The 17232-nt window shown below is 38.8% G+C and overlaps 1 protein-coding gene across 1 annotated transcript in view; it reads right to left on the bottom strand.

Annotated features, from left to right (window-relative positions):
* Positions 1 to 5128: 5128 nt before the first annotated feature.
* Positions 5129 to 17232, bottom strand: part of LOC5568862 (ubiquilin-1) — a 31901-nt gene continuing 19797 nt past the window's right edge. Inside the window, exons 3-5 of the mRNA XM_001652537.2 lie at positions 10328 to 10563; positions 9829 to 10264; positions 5129 to 5770 (exon numbers count right to left, since the gene is read on the bottom strand). Coding sequence (XP_001652587.1) covers positions 5694 to 5770; positions 9829 to 10264; positions 10328 to 10563 — 749 coding nt within the window. The 3' untranslated portion in view covers positions 5129 to 5693. The remainder of the gene's footprint in view (positions 5771 to 9828; positions 10265 to 10327; positions 10564 to 17232) is intronic.

The following is a 17232-nucleotide window of genomic DNA, read 5'->3' as shown; positions in this document are numbered from 1 at the left end:
AGACCGGTATGAGAGTCGGTAGGATAGTTTAGTCAGGTTTAAAAATCCGTTTTGAAGTTATCGGTTCGGTCAATAACGATTTCCTGAAATTTCAGCGGTAATTTGGACTAGGATAAGCAATTTTTCAGATATCTTCTTCTTCTTCTTCTTTTCTGGCGTTACGTCCCCACTGGGACAGAGCCTGCTTCTCAGCTTAGTGTTCTTATGAGCACTTCCACGGTTATTAACTGAGAGCTTACTATGCCAATGACCATTTTTGCATGCGTATATCGTGTGGCAGGCACGAAGATACTCTATGCCCTGGGAAGTCGAGCAAATTTCCAACCCGAAAAGATCCTCGACCGGTGGGATTCGAACCCACGACCCTCAGCTTGGTCTTGCTGAATAGCTGCGCGTTTACCGCTACGGCTATCTGGGCCCCTTTTCAGATATATCTGAGGTTATTAGATTTCGATTATTAGGTGAATGAAAGGCGAGAATGAATTTGATCAACCGTTGAGAAGAAAGTTAGGGGCTGTCCATTAATTACGTAAGGGTTTATGGGGGGAGGGGGGGTTTGAGATTTCTTACGCGTCATACAATCTATTTTTAATTTTCATACAAAAAATCTTACCATGGGGGAGGGGGGGTCGAAAAACCTCGAAAATTGTCTTACGTAATTAATGGACCGCCCCTTATAGATGGAACAGTACAGCATAGTGATTCATTCGGTAACTAATTCATTATACATAGTCATACAGAAGGTCAGTTTAATTATTCACATTAGTAATTTCAGTTCGATAAACTTTACTTAATCCAATTTTATGTCTTGTTTTAAATGTGTTATATAATATAAATGTTTGATAAAAATTTTGAAATTTATTTAAATTTCAAAATTTTTATGTATTTAGCAAGTGCGAAATGTAACGACTTTTTACTGATCCATAGGAGTTTCCATAGGAATCCCAACAGAAAATAGAACTGACAGCATTTTTTAGTACTAGCTTTCAAGAAAGGGGGAGATTGCTACACTCGCGTTACGTATTTTATGGCACCATTCAATATTCTCCGATAGCCCAAAGTCAGGTAGCACAACGGATCGAGCATGAGTGCTTGCTAAGTGAGATGGCTCACATTCCAGCGATATGGATCGCAAGAGAGATTGCGGCACCTGCTCTTGGGAGAAAAAGAGAATCTCCGGATCGCGTTTCACGTGGTGGATTTTGATTGGCCACTTTTTGTTTGCATCAGGATCATCCGATGCATCAGACGATAATCCGTTGATCTGCTAATCGTTTGCTGGGCCTAGATGGGGCAGTTTTTGGGTGGAAGCATTCATTTAGTTTCGTGAAGTCAAGCGAGTCAGACCTAGCAAAAGAAAAAGTTAATTAATACTCAGTTAACATCCAGTGGAAGATTAGTGCACTCAAAGTTAAGCCTAAGCTAAAATAGTAAGGTGAGAAGTCAACATTTCGGGCTATAATCTTTTGTTGTAACGATATTCTGTGTAGTTTCCCGAATTTAGAAACTTTATTCGAAAGCATAGCCAGCTATAGGAACTGTATGCCTAGTAAAAAAAAGCATAGGTAAGACCTACGGTATTTTACAATTTGTATCAGAATCCTAATACCCGTTGTTGGACAGCTTTCCCTTCAACGGAGGATTTTTCTTTGGTTCTGAAAACCCCTAAGTGCAACGTGCATCATCATCACAACCGCCCACCTCGCATTGTATGCGCGCCAGCGAGCGATTCCGAAGTTGCATGCCCATCCCCGTGTGTGTACGTTGCCCAACGTGCGTGCCAAGCACGACGCTTTACTCACGCCGATGATCATAGCCCGCTGGAATTCTCGTTGAGCTTCGACATCACGATCACGCTGAAGGAGAAAGTTGGCGCTCCGGTATTTGCCGACGCCGTTCATCAATCTCGATCTGCTGCAACATCGACTGCCGTCGCTCTTGACCGGCATTACTCATCGCGTCGCAAGCTTTACGCGCTAGGAGCGCTTACGCAACAAGTTGTCGCTTCTCAAGGGGACACGTGACACCGCCGGCCAGGAAAGTTGTATCTTCGACTGCAGCTAGTCCGTTGCACGACAATCCTTGGTGCAACGCGATCATAATTTCGACGGAGTTTATTGCGAGAACAAAGTTTGTAAAACCGTAAGTCATTTATTAGAACCCTTGAGCTCAAGGTAGGACCCTCCCCCCTTTCATAATTGTAAAAATAACGCTATGGCTATAATAGACACTTTTTGCTTGCTTTACTAAATTGATGGATGTTTACACTCGTTTAACTTTATTTTTTTTATTCGGATATCCTTTTTTTCTTTTTCAAATTTCGTTGGTGCTTCGGTTTGGGTTGTCGGATAAGACCGAGTGTTTGAGCCAGTCAGCAGTCTCCCTAACCCGGGAGTGGCGCTTAAACTGCTGTACGTTGTGTGCACAACATTAGCGTTACACATTGATTTCAAGCAAATCTATAAAAGGGGTGCTACGGAAAATTTGACGTCATTTGCTTTTCACTCTCCGATTGGCTCGCATATCAGCAGGCAACAGGCCGGCTTGCTCTGACTGGGCTTGCTTCTCAGGCACAGACATCGATAGCGAAGGACGCCCCCGTTTGTCTTGCTTCACTCAAATCAAACTGTCGAGCGAGCGAGAGAAGATGCCGTCCAAGCTAAAGCCATCACCGCTGCCGCCGCCAAGAAGAGGAAGAGGAAGCAGTCCACATGAGAATTTGCGGTCGAACTGTGAACACGGTCGGGCGAGTCATTCTCGCTTTGTGGTTCACCGCTCGTTTGCGTTCACCCAGCCATCGTCATTGCCGCCGCAAATTTCATTGGCCGAGAAGCTGTTGACCCGCGCTTCAAGATTTGGACTTGTGATCAAATCAGCAAGATTTCAAGAGAGAGCAAATTTTCCAGATTTCGACTTAAGCTCGGTGATCCACTACCCGTTGGTGTTGTGCGCCATCCACGCCACGAAACATTCAGCTGGTTCGTCGTATAAGCAAATAACTTGCTCAAATTTATGCATTTGAGTTGAGGATTTCCCGTTTGACCATGACAATCAACTGTTAACATCCCGCAGTGTTATTTATCTGTAAGAGCATCGAAGCTAACAAAGCCATCGGCCCTTTTCAGGGCCATACAATTAGTGGAAAAGAGGTACAAGAGAAATATTTCCGGCTTTATTTATAACTTCTTATATTCCTAAATCAATTTTACAGCTTCATACAAAATTTCATTTGTCATGAATAATTTATGACTCAACAATTTGTGACTGTATTCGCGGGCACTGCTGCAGTGCCGTCGGGGTGAGTGCTCAACATTTCACAACGATTGTAAAATAGAGTGGCATTTCCAACAGCGTCTTTGATGTCAGCGTCATATTTTATAGGAACACTTTGATTAGAAAAATTATCACATGTAACAAAATTGCGACATATTTAGAATGCTTTTGAAAAGAAATTTTCATTGAACAAGTGTATTAATTTTGGCACTCATGGATCAGAAATTTACCTTCATAATGAAGAAAACTATTGATTATCAATAGCTCGTATTGAATATTTAGTTAATTTCAACCCTTCCAACAGTTCATGTTCGACCAATTTCTCACGCATTAGCATTCTCCGCAATTTTCAAGTAATTCTAAGCCCAACACATTATTGGCACATAACCATTTCCCAGATTGGTCGATCAGAAAGCGAAGAGCACAAAAGGGAGGAGCATCATCTGCTATTCTAAGGTTATAAAACATACTTCCTTCGTCGGATTCAGTTTCATTCCATTTCCGCTTTCGAGCTGGTAAGAGCTCCTCCGAACTTGCTTAGCGAGAAGTACCTCGCTGCTGAGCTGTTAACCTTCAAGCAGATTCAACAGATCTCCCTTATTGAATACTCACAATCACAGCACCTATCATCAAACATCCTATCACCTGCAAAAAGCTACCGCACTGTTGTAAGAGTCTGACCCATAATTGATCGAAGTTGTGTCCATAGTAGTTCTACGTCAACCCCGCGGTAATGTAACAGACATTACCCACCCCAATTTGTTTTATTCAATTTCAATTCCATATCCATATGCATTCTCTTCACACTGCTTATAAGGTCTTCAAGAACATTTGGACTTACTTTTGATTGCGTGGCAGTCCATTTTTTCTTCATATCTCCTCCGATTTCCGAGTTCCGGTGCGGTCGAGGGGTTGAGATGCTTCGGCACTAAATTGACCTCCTTAGCCTTGTACCACTCCTAAACCTCTTTCGAGTAATTGCACGAGGCCAAATCCGGCCAGAAAATCGTAGGACCATCGTGTGACCTCAGAAGAGGAAGTAGACGCTTTTGGAGGCATTCCTTAAGGCGCACCCGACCATTGACCGTTCCAGTTGTCACGAATGGGGTGCTCCGCTTTTCACACAAGCAAATTGCTTGCCAAATCATATATTTTTGGCAAACTTTGACATCTTCTGCTTTCTAGCGTCCTCCAGGGACATCGAATTTATGATGAGCAGTGAAAAACTGGAGCCTCGGAAGTTGCCCGAAATCTGGTTTTACATACGTCTCATCATCCATAACTTACCTGCTGAGATTCCTCTTGAAAGCTTGAATTACCCGTTTGTGATCTTTAACACTACTATGGTCAAAGGTTCGTGGTACCGATTTAAAACACGAGACACCCTAGAATGTTAGTTCCCGGTTCGCCCAGTATGTTCCGCAGCTATGGTAGATTATATGGTTACCTATAAACGTTCACACCAATGACCCCTCCCAACGCACCTCCTGCGTAGCTACGATTCCGAAATCGCGGTCCTTCAAGACATTTTTATTCCATTTCGTCGCTAAGTTCACTCCAGATAAATTGATGAATGTGTCGGACTCAACAAAGCTTATTTGCATGCATAACCAATGGTTGATAAGCACGAAATCGTCGGATAAATTAAACATATAAGCCAAATTCTTTAGCATTATACCACCTTTATTATATATCTTGAATGGATAAACCTGTTTGCAGAAAACAGTAAAGATAAATTTTCCTTTTTTGACCATAAACGCCACAGTAATCTAAAGCCTTCCGATCGCGGACTATCGACCATCCATCGAAGCTAAGCCTGATATCTAGTGTGTCTGTCTTTGTTATGCTGTCTGTATGTTGTAACTGACTAAAATAGTTTATTTAGTGTTCGGTTCACAGTTCTTCTACTTGCTTTCGCTTCACTACTACAATGTATGCATCGTAATTCGCATTTATCTTTTCATACGTCAACATGTATATTGGGTAATGTATAGATTTAGAGTAAGAATCCCATGCTTTGCATCCTATTCAGACCATTTTCTTGTTCAATTCTTTCATTTTTCAGACACCGCGCCTCAACACACGCAAATCTACATATACGAAGTGTTACAAACAATCAGTGGAATGGCACTCCCGCAACTATTGACTAAGAAAATCGCTGATTCAATACTGGAAAACTGATCCACACAGTTCTCAGTCTCGTCACTGCCGGAGGACAATTCCATCATAAAAGTTATCTAGAGTAGAGTTTAAAGTTGACTTTACAATTCTTTTGTTTATCATACGAAGGATACCTAATTTTACAATCATTTTTTTGCTTTTTCATATTTTTGTTTGTTTGTTACCGTCTAGTCAAAGTAGGAAAGTATTAAAAATGTATAGCTGTAGGTATTCCGCGTCGTGCATCATCTCTAAGCGCGTTAACTCAGCGACAGCTGCCCAAGGGCTAAAAGCCTTTCGACAGCCCCGTTGATGTCACCGAACGATGCAATCAGAGCTGAAAGTAGAAATGAAAATTGGAATGTATTAAATGTGTAAATCTAAGTCGACCTAAACACTAAGAACGAAATGATCCTGGTGCAGAATCCAGTGCCAAATTATGTTATGGTAATGTTTTTCTGGAACTAAACGATCATTCTTTTCTTTAGGCAAAATTTCACGACTAACCCTCTAATACCCAAATTTTTATTTTTGATCTAAATATCATTTTTAGTTATCTAAAATCGTTCTAATCACGTTTTGGCCAATGATTTATTTTTATTCGCAAATCTATGAATTTTGGTTTTTAATTTTTATAGTTTTTATTTTTGAACATCCCTATCCTTTTTCATATTTTCTTGAAACCTCTTCTAGTTACTGCTATTAAGCAATAATAAAAATTCAAGTTGTTACTGTACTTTTAAAAATACTATTTTTTTTTCCTGGATTTTTTTTATTTTTCGTGTGATTAACGGAAAACAAAAAAAATAAAAGGTACGATTTTCTATATTACACGTTAAATGAACCCCAGGCATTTGTAGGTTATATAAGAATACAATTTTTTAAACAATTTTCAAAAATTCAAGGTTTTAAAAGTCATAAAAAACTTTTCTTATATTCCGAGAAAAGTTGGGTAACAAAAAGATAAAGTTGTGTTATCCGATAACAAGCATTTGAAAACATATTTTGTTTTCATTTTGGTTGAATAAGCAGGCAACATAACAAACGTGATAACAAAAGTTTATACTAAAGATACCATATAAATATCTCATTGTGTTATCATTTGAAACACATTGATAACAAGTTTTGTTATCCAGCTAATATCCCTCATTGATAAATCATTAAGTTATCAATTAGTTATATATATTTTTTTTTTTTTTTGTATGGTATTCAGTTGGAGCTGCCTGACAGCTTAACTTGTCAAGGCTGAACCCTCGGTCTGGCTTTTGCCAAGTTTCCCCTCTACCAGGACCAATACTCAGACGGACTAGGCAATGGCGCCCACATGAACACTGTTTTTTTATTAGTATTGTGACGTGGTAGTTTTTGAAAAGTGCCCATATTCCCTTGCTTCTGAGAAAAGGAAGCATTGTGAAAATCAGCAGCTCCATCAGAATTTGTTTGAAATAGTTGTGTAGTAGTGTCATTACTAATACTGTTTAGTCGAAATGGTTTTGAATAATTTGTCATTCAAGTGCTATTCTGATTACTCCTGTCTTTTACGTAAGATTAGAGTCTTAAATGTCAATTGTCGTCAAGTTTTAACAAAATTAGGCTGTTTAGTAGTAGTTCTAGTTAATTTTATTTTTTGTTGTTAAAAGTGTTTATTGGTCATTACGTTCATATATCCTTAAAGAAAAAAAGTCGCTTTCCTTGTCTGTTCAACAATTTTTCGAAACTAGCAAGTGTACCCTAATGATCGATCTCAGCGTCTTACTTTCCATAGTCAGTTTATAGTGAATATTGAAGAGTAAAGTTACCTTGGGCTTCTATTACAGTCTCCTACATGATTCACTTTTCGGTGGCAAATGCAATGCTTCACAACGCCTACTTTCTACTTGTAAATTTTGCGAAAATGAAGCTGGAATTAGATTATTTATACCGCTGTTACAAAAGAGGTATTTCTTATTATGGCAATGTAAAAACCATGTTAAAATAAGATTGTCGCCACTTATTTCTACTCAGTGAATCTACTAGTCATTTTCCTAAGAGTTCCTAAGTATTCCCTACGTCGTATATGATAACGATGTATCTAGCTAGCTAATAGTAAGAGTGGCTACGGATCATTCTGGTTAGCAAAAGGCAAACTGAACGTCACCAATAGTATTAATGTCCACTTCGAATAGATTAATTATTTGAAATGGGCATCAATTCTATCAATGACGCAGAATGTCCGTTGGATCACATCCGAGATATTATTGCGTCTATGCCATATGAATTATGACGCGGCGTTAAGCAAAAAGTGCCAAAATGTGATACCACCACTACAGGTTACGCCTTTGGTTTCCATCATATGGGCTAATGGATTATGCCCTCCCATCGCGGCAAGGTCGCATAACCAAGGGGAGGGCATAACCAAGTTATCAATTAGAAGATCAAATTAACAGTGCTCCTTTACGCCTATTTATTTGGTTTCAAATCTCTATTTATTTCAATAGGTTGTGAGTTCAATATAGCTTCCTCCAACAATTTCTATACATTCTCTCAATCTGAAGAGCCAAACAACATTAACTGTTGTCTAGGGTAGCCAGCTATGCATTTCGCGCCAACAGTAGGATTCTACTGTATGACACAGAGGAGGGCCAGAAAAGCGTTTGGATTACCGCGGGAGTACCTCAAGGCTCAATCATGGGCCCGATGTTATGGAATGCGATGTACGATGACGTACTGAGGCTGCCCATTCCGACGGATGTTAAGATTGTTGGCTTCGCCGACGATATCACCCTAATTGTCTATGGCAAATCGATGGAGGAAGTAAAGTTGACAGCAGCGCACTCTATCTCCATACTTGAGGCATAAATGAAGTCTACGAAACTAGGACGGTTCATGGCAAGACTGAGGTGGTGGTGATCAGTATCAACAACCGCAAGTTCGAGTAACGGGCGCTTATCTGGTGATTGCACCATACAGTCCAAGCGATCCCTTAGGCATCTTGGATAATAATCGATGACAAGTTAAGCTTCGCTAGCCACGTTGAATATGCCTATAAAGGGCATCTACGGCTATAGCGGCGCTTTCAAAGATGATGTCTAACAGCTCTGCAAACGTAAGGTACTGACGAGTGAAATTCTAAAAGAATTGCTGAAGTACAGTGCATGCGCTGGTTTTAGTGGGTCGTCGTTGGTGCGCCATCCCCGCATTCCCTGAGTTACCTTTTAAGCAGATCTGTTTGCAGATCCCCCTCTTGTAAATAAAAAACAAAAAAAAAGACAGACGAATCAATACAATACCAATCCTAAAGTGCATTTTTTTTGTGGTATTCAGTTGGAGCTGCCTGACAGCTTAACTTGTCAAGGCTGAACCCTCGGTCTGGCATTTTGCCAAGTTTCTCCTCTACCAGGACCAATACTCAGACGGACTAGGCAATGGCGCCCACATGAACACTGTTTTTTATTAGTATTGTGACGTGGTAGTTTTTGAAAAGTACCCATATTCCCTTGCTTCTGAGAAAAGGAAGCATTATGAAAATCAGCAGCTCCATTAGAATTTGTTTGAAATAGTAGTGTAGAATTTATTTGAAATAGTAGTGCATCACTAATACTGTCTAGTCGAAATGGTTTTGAATAATTTGTCATACAAGTGCTATTCTGATTACTATTGTCTTTTACGTAAGATTAGAGTCTTAAATGTCAAGTGTCGTCAAGTCTTAACAAAATTAGGCTGTTTAGTAGTAGTTCTAGTTAATTTCATTTTTGTTGTTAAAAGTATTTATTGGTCATTACGTTCATATATCCTTAAAGAAAAAAGTCGCTTTCCTTGTCTGTTCAACAATTTTTCGAAACTAGCAAGTGTACCCTAATGATCGATCTCAGCGTCTTACTTTCCATAGTCATTTTTATAGTGAATATTGAAGAGTAAAGTTACCTTAGGCTTCTATTACAGTCTCCTACAAGATTCACTTTTCGGTGGCAAATGCAATGCTTCACAACGCCTACTTTCTACTTGTAAATTTTGCGAAAATGAAGCTGGAATTAGATTATTTATACCGCTGTTACAAAAGAGGTATTTCTTATTATGGCAATGTAAAAACCATGTTAAAATAAGATTGTCGCCACTTATTTCTACTCAGTGAATCTACTAGTCATTTTCCTAAGAGTTCCTAAGTATTCCCTACGTCGTATATGATAACGATGTATCTAGCTAGCTAATAGTAAGAGTGAATACCAATCCTAAAGTGCAGATGAGCTAAACGTACGACCAATTAAATTACTTCGCTTCTCATAGTCATTCCCATACAAACTATGAAGTGCATGTGCAAAAATGTATGATAAGAAATAATACGAAATGTCTGAATTGACCGTGTGTAGAACCGAATGAACTGTTCTCAAAGCACAACACAATGTAACCCCAACTCACCTTGTAGATTGGCTTCGCGGTTGACGAATCCCATCGACGCGAGCTGCTCCAGTTGCGATCGGTAGCGTTCCTCCGGGGGTAAATTCGTATTCGAGCCCGTGGCCATTCCGTTGATCATCCGCGACATAAAATCGGAAAACAGCGCCGGATTCGATGCCGTCGTGTTGGTGTTCGTAGTTCCTGAGCTGGCCGAGGTGGTCGTTGGAGCGCCCGGTGGCGGCGGTGGAATTCCCATATTGTTGACGAGACCCGGAGCGACGGAACGCAGCTGTTCCATGCCTTGTTGAATCTGCAAAATGGCCTCAATCGCCTGCGGGTTGGACATCATTTGCTGCATTTCCGGATTCTGGAGCTGTTGCAAGAACTGCGGCATCATGGTTCGCATTTGCTCTTGCAGTGCAGGATTATTGGCCAGCAGCGGATTTTGACTCATCAACTAAAAAAAGCAAATGAATTAATCAATTGAAGTCTCTCATAACAGAATCACAATTTGACATACATTAGCGGCCATATTCGGATCAGCAGACAATGCTTCCAACATATTGCGCGTGTAAGGAGCACTCATCATGTTGGACATTAGCGACGGATTGTCGCCCATTTGCTGGAGTAAACTCTGCATAGTTGGTGTATTCAAGATATTCGGCGGTGGATTGTCTGAGCGCGCGCCTTCGCTTTGATTGCCACCCCAAGGGTTCGGTAGTGGGCTACGATTCTCCGATCCTTGTTGAGGATTTTCTACAATTCAGTACAATAAGAATTAGATAACGTTAAGGTACGACGGGGTAAGTGGATACAGAAAAAAAGATAATTTCATCTTGTTATACACGCAGAATCAGCGGCGATTACTTAACGTGAAATCTAGCGTAATTTGCCCATTATTGCGATATTCCCTATTACACCCGATTCTGTTTTTGCACGGATTTTTTTTACACGGCCGTGCAAAAAAAGTTTGCATACATTTTTTTCCGCCAAAACCTTATTTTTGCATGAAACGTCGAGAACTGGTGTTACTTTTTTTGCACGGTTTTTGAAATTTTGAACTGAAAACTTTTTTTGCACGGTACGCATCCCCCGTGCAAAAACAGAATCGGGTGTATAGCGGTATAATAATTAAATCCTCATTATTATTCGAAAACAATATTTTCTATGGATATTATTGATGCTAATGAAAGCTTATAATATTCCCAAGCTGAACCAAATGGATTCCTTCAAAATTAAACGATATTGGTAGATCGTTGGATAAACAGTTTTAATAATGCATCAACATGAACCAATATTTTTTGAAATTTATTTTCGAAACGAGAATTGTTACCAGCCCTGAAATTGTATGGCAAGTCCCAAAAACTTGATATAGGGAAAGTGTACCAGTTATGGCTATAGTGGTTCCCTATTTGGCCATATGTGTTTTTCTCAAAAACTTTTACATTTTGAATCTATTTGAATGTTTTAGCATCAAGATATATGTGATATCAAACTACCGTAAAGTGCCCTAATTCAGCGCATTGCCTAATTCCGCGCATTTCATACAAAGTTATTTATATATGGGAATACACATTATTATTGCAGCAACTTTTAATGCCATTTGATGCTACTATGATTTAGAACAACTTTTCTAATTTCCTTAGTGTCCGTGCTAAGACTGTAGGACACAAACAAACGCGATTTCTTTATTGAATATGGTTAATTTTTTATGCAATTTTCTATGGAACTACTTGCTACAGATATGTTTCATGATGCTTCCATGAAATTTTATCAAATATTAGCATAATAATTGAGTTTTATCCCAAAAAGTATTGCGCGGAATTAGATCACGTCTTTTTTCATAATGTCCTAATTCAGCGCACTGTTCTTCGCAGAACATTAATTAAATGTTTTCGCAGAACATTAATTAAAATGTTTTCGGGAAACACTGTATCAGCCAAAACTAGGTGGTTAAGCTCCGTTCTAATTATCTGTTTATTGGTTGTTAAATCACATCTAAAAAGTTAATACCAGTGATACTTTGGATGGCAATAAATTTCGCTGGGGTCCGTGACTTGATCGCACTGGAAGCATAAGTATAACATTATTTATACGCATTTCATGAGTTCACAATCGAAGAAGGCTATCGACATCTTTTAACCCACATCCAAATCATTCGTGTAGTGGTGTTATAAGTCTCTAAATGACTGGTGCTAACGGTCGTTCGATTGGTCCTACCTGAGCTGACTTGTGGTCTTGATTGAGAATATTACCTCTACGTTGTTTATATCTACAGTAATACGATGTCAGAGTTGGAGAATGAAGCTGTTTGTTATGTTTGTGAGAAAGTGGAGCCAAACCTGGCTCGTCTCATAAGTTGTGCATTTTTTTTTTTTTTTCCTCTGTGGGGACATGATACCACTGCGACCATTAAGTTGATCTATTGTGGTGTTATCCTCTTTGTTTTTGCCGTACTGTAGAAATATGTTTCTATATGAAGTAACTATCTCCACAGCTATTGGCGTGAGTTGTGCATACTGTGGAAGGTTTGCGCATTTTCGATGCAAGAAGCTATTTGGGAATGTGATTATGTACCAAAGTGAAGAAAAATCCTTACTTATGCTCTGTTGAATGCTCGGAGATGAACTCGCATACCAATCAGAAAACTGTAAGTTTTGATGCTGTTGTTGCTGAGTTTCATACGCTGAATCAAGGAATGAGTGAGTCGAAGTAAGAGGCATCTCAGTTGCGATACGTTGTGGAGCAATCTCGGTTACAGCTAGCAGCCTTAGTAAAGACCAGCGGAAAAATTGAAGAATCCCAGCAGTTTTTATCGAATCAATTCGACACCCTTCAGACTGACTTTCGTCAATTCAAGTTGGATATGGACACGATTAAGACAGAGAACGTCAAAATACGCAGCGAAGTCGGCGAATGGCAAAGAAAGCACCATGATCTCTCTTCCAAGGTAGACTCTTTAGAGCTGGAACTAGACAAAGCTAATCGACAACTGTTGGCCAAGAACAACACGTTCAACGAATCTATTTCCTCAGGAATTTTCCCCGAAAATCTGAAGATTGCACGTGTTGTTCCAATTCACAAATCAGGCAATAAATCGGAAGTAAATAACTATCGACCGATATCGATCCTATCGGTCTTAAGTAAACTTCTCGAGCAACTCTTAGCCGACAGAGTTTCCAGTTTTTTGGACGAACAAAAGGTAATCTACGATCACCAATTCGGTTTTAGAGCTGGTTCAAGTACCTGGACGGCTGCGAGTGAGCTTGTTGACGATATCTATCGGGCAATGGATAATCGTTGTATTGCCGCATTCTTGTTCCTGGATTTGAAAAAAGCCTTCGATACCATTGACCATGACGTACTATTGAGAAAATTAAAGTACTATGGAATTCGTGGTACTGCTAACGCATTGTTCAGGAGCTATCTAACCGCAATAACACAATACGTATCAGTCAATGGCGCAACTAGTTCTAAGAGAGAAAATACAGTTGGAGTTCCTCAGGGGAGTAATTTAGGACCCTTACTGTTTCTGCTTTATATAAATGATTTGGCAAAGCTACCATTGCACGGGAAACCGAGACTTTTCGCGGACGATACGTCTGTTACAAATACCGCAACCGATCCTGCCTGCCTCATAAATTTGATGAAGGAAGATATCCTGAAGCTGCAAATGTTGTTTGCGGAAAATCTACTGTCGTTAAACCTCGGAAAGACGAAATATATGATATTCAACTCGCGGCGGAAAAAAATTGACCGCCATGCAGAACTAGTAGTCGGATCTACTGTTAGCGTTAGCGTTAGCGTAGTTACGGTATACTTCGTAGATTGGATACTAGCAACATTCATGTTTCTTTTTAATAATCTCATCCTGACTACTTTCAAGAACAAGGCAGGGGAGTATACCTTGTTCAAATAATAAACAAGAATACTAAAAGCATGAATATCGCTATTCCCGGCCACGCCCATCTTTACCATAACTTGGGATAGGGGAAGGAAATGTTGATGTAGCACTTACTTAATGAGAGGCCACCGACTCAGCGACACCCTCATAAGTGCTACGGAGTTGGAGGTTGGGGAAGGTATATTGTCAGGATTCGCCTAGAAAGCTGGCGATAGACCATAAATATTTGTTGTTTGAGCGTTTTCAAATTAATCTTTTGAATGCCGGCAATCAAAAGAGAAAACAATAGCTTATTTATAGTATAAATAGTATTTCGCGAAATGCTTGTCGATTGTGCAGTAATATTTTTGCTCAATAACCAGTAAAAAGCAAAACCGATCCCTCCAGGGCCATCGGATTGTATAAAATAACGATACGCGTAAAAAAAATCACGCCTATTGAAAAACTGTACTGTGCCCATTGAAAAACTGTACTGGGTGGTACTGTATTTTTAGATAATCGAAAAACGAAAGGAAGCGCGTTCGAACTAAACACCCTAGGATAACACAGTCGGTTTTTCTGCTCGAAATTATACGAAAAGCAGAATCGATCCCTCCAGGGTCATCGAACGGTTAAAAAGCATCCACAACCGATTGTTAGTTGCGTAACACTCGCCCGGACAGAATGCGCAATCTGAACATAATTATCAAACTCCGAAAATAACATTTTCCGTTCAAGAAACGATCAGAAGTTCCACGACGCGGACAAAAACGATCCGTAAGGCTCACAAAAGAAAAAGTATCATACTGGAACAAACTCACCGGATTGATTCTCTAAATTTATGTGCTGCCTGTCACTTCCGGATGGTTCGGTGAACTAAGGGCAGCCAAAAACCAACAGTACTGAGAACACAAATCAAACAAATCACTTTTTCATTTTTCACTTTTCACTATTCCATTTCTGAATGTAAAAACTGTCCTGCTTGGGTTTCACGAAGCACTACCCAACAAGACGCTCCAAAACCAGTGTTCAACTAGTAGTCGGATCTACTGTTGTTGAGAAAGTCGAGGTGTTTAAATACCTTGGGTTGATCTTCGACTCTACCTTGAGCTGGAGCTCCCACGTCGACAAACTGCGAAGCGATATCAGTTCGTATTGTGGTCTCTTCTGGAGAGTTTCCAAGTTTCTTCCATTGAAACAAGTCATTACTATATATCATGCGTTTGTTCATTCTAAACTTCAATACCTTGTTTCTATATGGGCTGCTGCATCAAAAACTATTCTGAAACCACTGCAGAGTACACAAAATCGATGCCTCAAAATTGTATACGGCAAACCCCGACTATATTCAACAATAAATCTGTACACAAATGCAGCTCTTTCAATCAGTCCTATATTAGCATTAAAAGAGCTGCAAACCGTGGTTATGATGAAAAACATCCTCTACAACCCACGGATCCACCACAACTTCACTCTTCAGCGAGCTCATCACCCGCATGGAACGAGGAATCGAAATAACTTATTCGTTACTCGTCGTAATACGGAAGCTGGGAAGAAATCCTTCACGTACAATGGATTCCTGCGATATAACGCTTTATCCGCGGCGTTGAAATCGGAAATGAATCTAATGAAATTTAAGGCTGCTGCAAAACGATACGTTAAAAACAATGTAAACCTGTACTTGATTTAGCTTGACTAAATTAGCTTCAACTTCATCAATACGTTTCCGTATCCACTTCTAAAACATGCACTTCGCCCCGAAGTTACTTCAGTTTTGCAGTAATGTCTCCAGCCTTTGGATAGCACTCAACAGCAATACCATTGCGCTGTTAGCTCTTAGTCTACAGCGACATCGTTTTTCGTTGTCCTTTATCCTGGTGTCCTTGGTCAGCAGTAGCACCAGTTTCCCTGTCAGGTAACATAGACTGGTATATGTCTGGCCGAAGCCAGTGATACTACGCCCGTAACGGAGTTTTTTTTTATGTTTCCAGAACTACGTTGTACATGCTCGTCCAAATAACACGTCAGTCTCTGACACTCCCTCCACACTCGTTAACAGCGAGACATCATTTCAACAGCACATAGTCAACAGCTCATGCTACCTAATTCAATTTATATAAAGTTCATTATAGTAGGCGCTTCCTTAAAAGAGAACATATTCTCACTGGAAGTGCACATTATATATATATATATATATATATATATATATATATATATATATATATATATATATATATATATATATATATATATATATATATATATATATATATATATATATATATATATATATATATATATATATATATATATATATATATATATATATATAAATATATATATATATATATATATATATATATATATATATATATATATATATATATATATATATATATATATATATATATATATATATATATATATATATATATATATATATATATATATATATATATATATATATATGTATATATATCGAAAAGAAGAGTAGGATTTATGCCTTTTGGAGAAGAGGATACACTTGATCTTCACTCCCAAGGGCTTTTCCCTGCTCCAAATAAATAAAAATTAAAATTAAACAACAAACAAGTAAAACATGCTAAGTTCGTCTTCTCATATGACTATTTCTCTGAGAAAGTATCTTCATGCTAGTACTTCAATAAGTACTTCATAAATACGTTTCACGTACAAGCGGAATATCTGGAAAGCCCACTTACAGGGAAATTAGCGGCTGTTCAGAAACCACTGTTCATTCATGGTGGAAGGAAAAGTTTGTCCAAACACAAAGGGCCAAAAAAATCAAAATTGTTGTGTGAACAATAGACCACAAGTGGAGAGGGGGGTAATTCTGAAAAAAACACTACGTGGCTTATGGACAGCCCCAAAGGATTATTCTATCAGGGTGGCCAGTGAAAAGTCAATTTCAAATTCCCGGTTTTCTCCCGGTTTTTTCCCGATATTTCAAAAATATTCCCGGTTTAATGATATGCTAAGAATCATTATTACGATTTTTTTTACTATTTCAAACGACTTTTAAGTACGAGTTTTTTGTTTAAACCAAAGCATTTCTATTAGGGGTAGACGGAAATCAGATATTTTGCTGCGCATTCAAATTTTCTGGGCTTATACTGATTCTGCTAAATTTCAGTTTGATCTATGAAACGATATTTTAAGACGGTCATTTTAGGTAATCGTAAAATTTGTTATGAAAAAGTTCAGTGCTAAAAAAGATTGACCCTTGCTTATATTATGGGATCGAGTCAATCTTTGAATGAATCATAGTTTAAATTTTAAACGGTCACAGGTTTGGTAGACATAAAAATGAATATATCAATTGTTCAACATTTCGTTCCATGGTCATCAGCATATAATTTTTTGTTATGTTTTATCCCCACAAATCTAGAACATTTTCTCAAGGCAATTATTTCTGATAAAAAATAAAGAATATGTTCTTGGCTTTATTGACTAACTTGGGAATTCAAAAACTTTAGTAAAAATCCACTAAAGTATAGATCAGTGATTCCCAAAGTGGGCGAATT

Source organism: Aedes aegypti, chromosome 3 (assembly GCF_002204515.2).
Source record: "Aedes aegypti strain LVP_AGWG chromosome 3, AaegL5.0 Primary Assembly, whole genome shotgun sequence".
NCBI lineage: Eukaryota > Metazoa > Arthropoda > Insecta > Diptera > Culicidae > Aedes > Aedes aegypti.
This window is presented reverse-complemented; position numbering and strand designations above follow the sequence as displayed.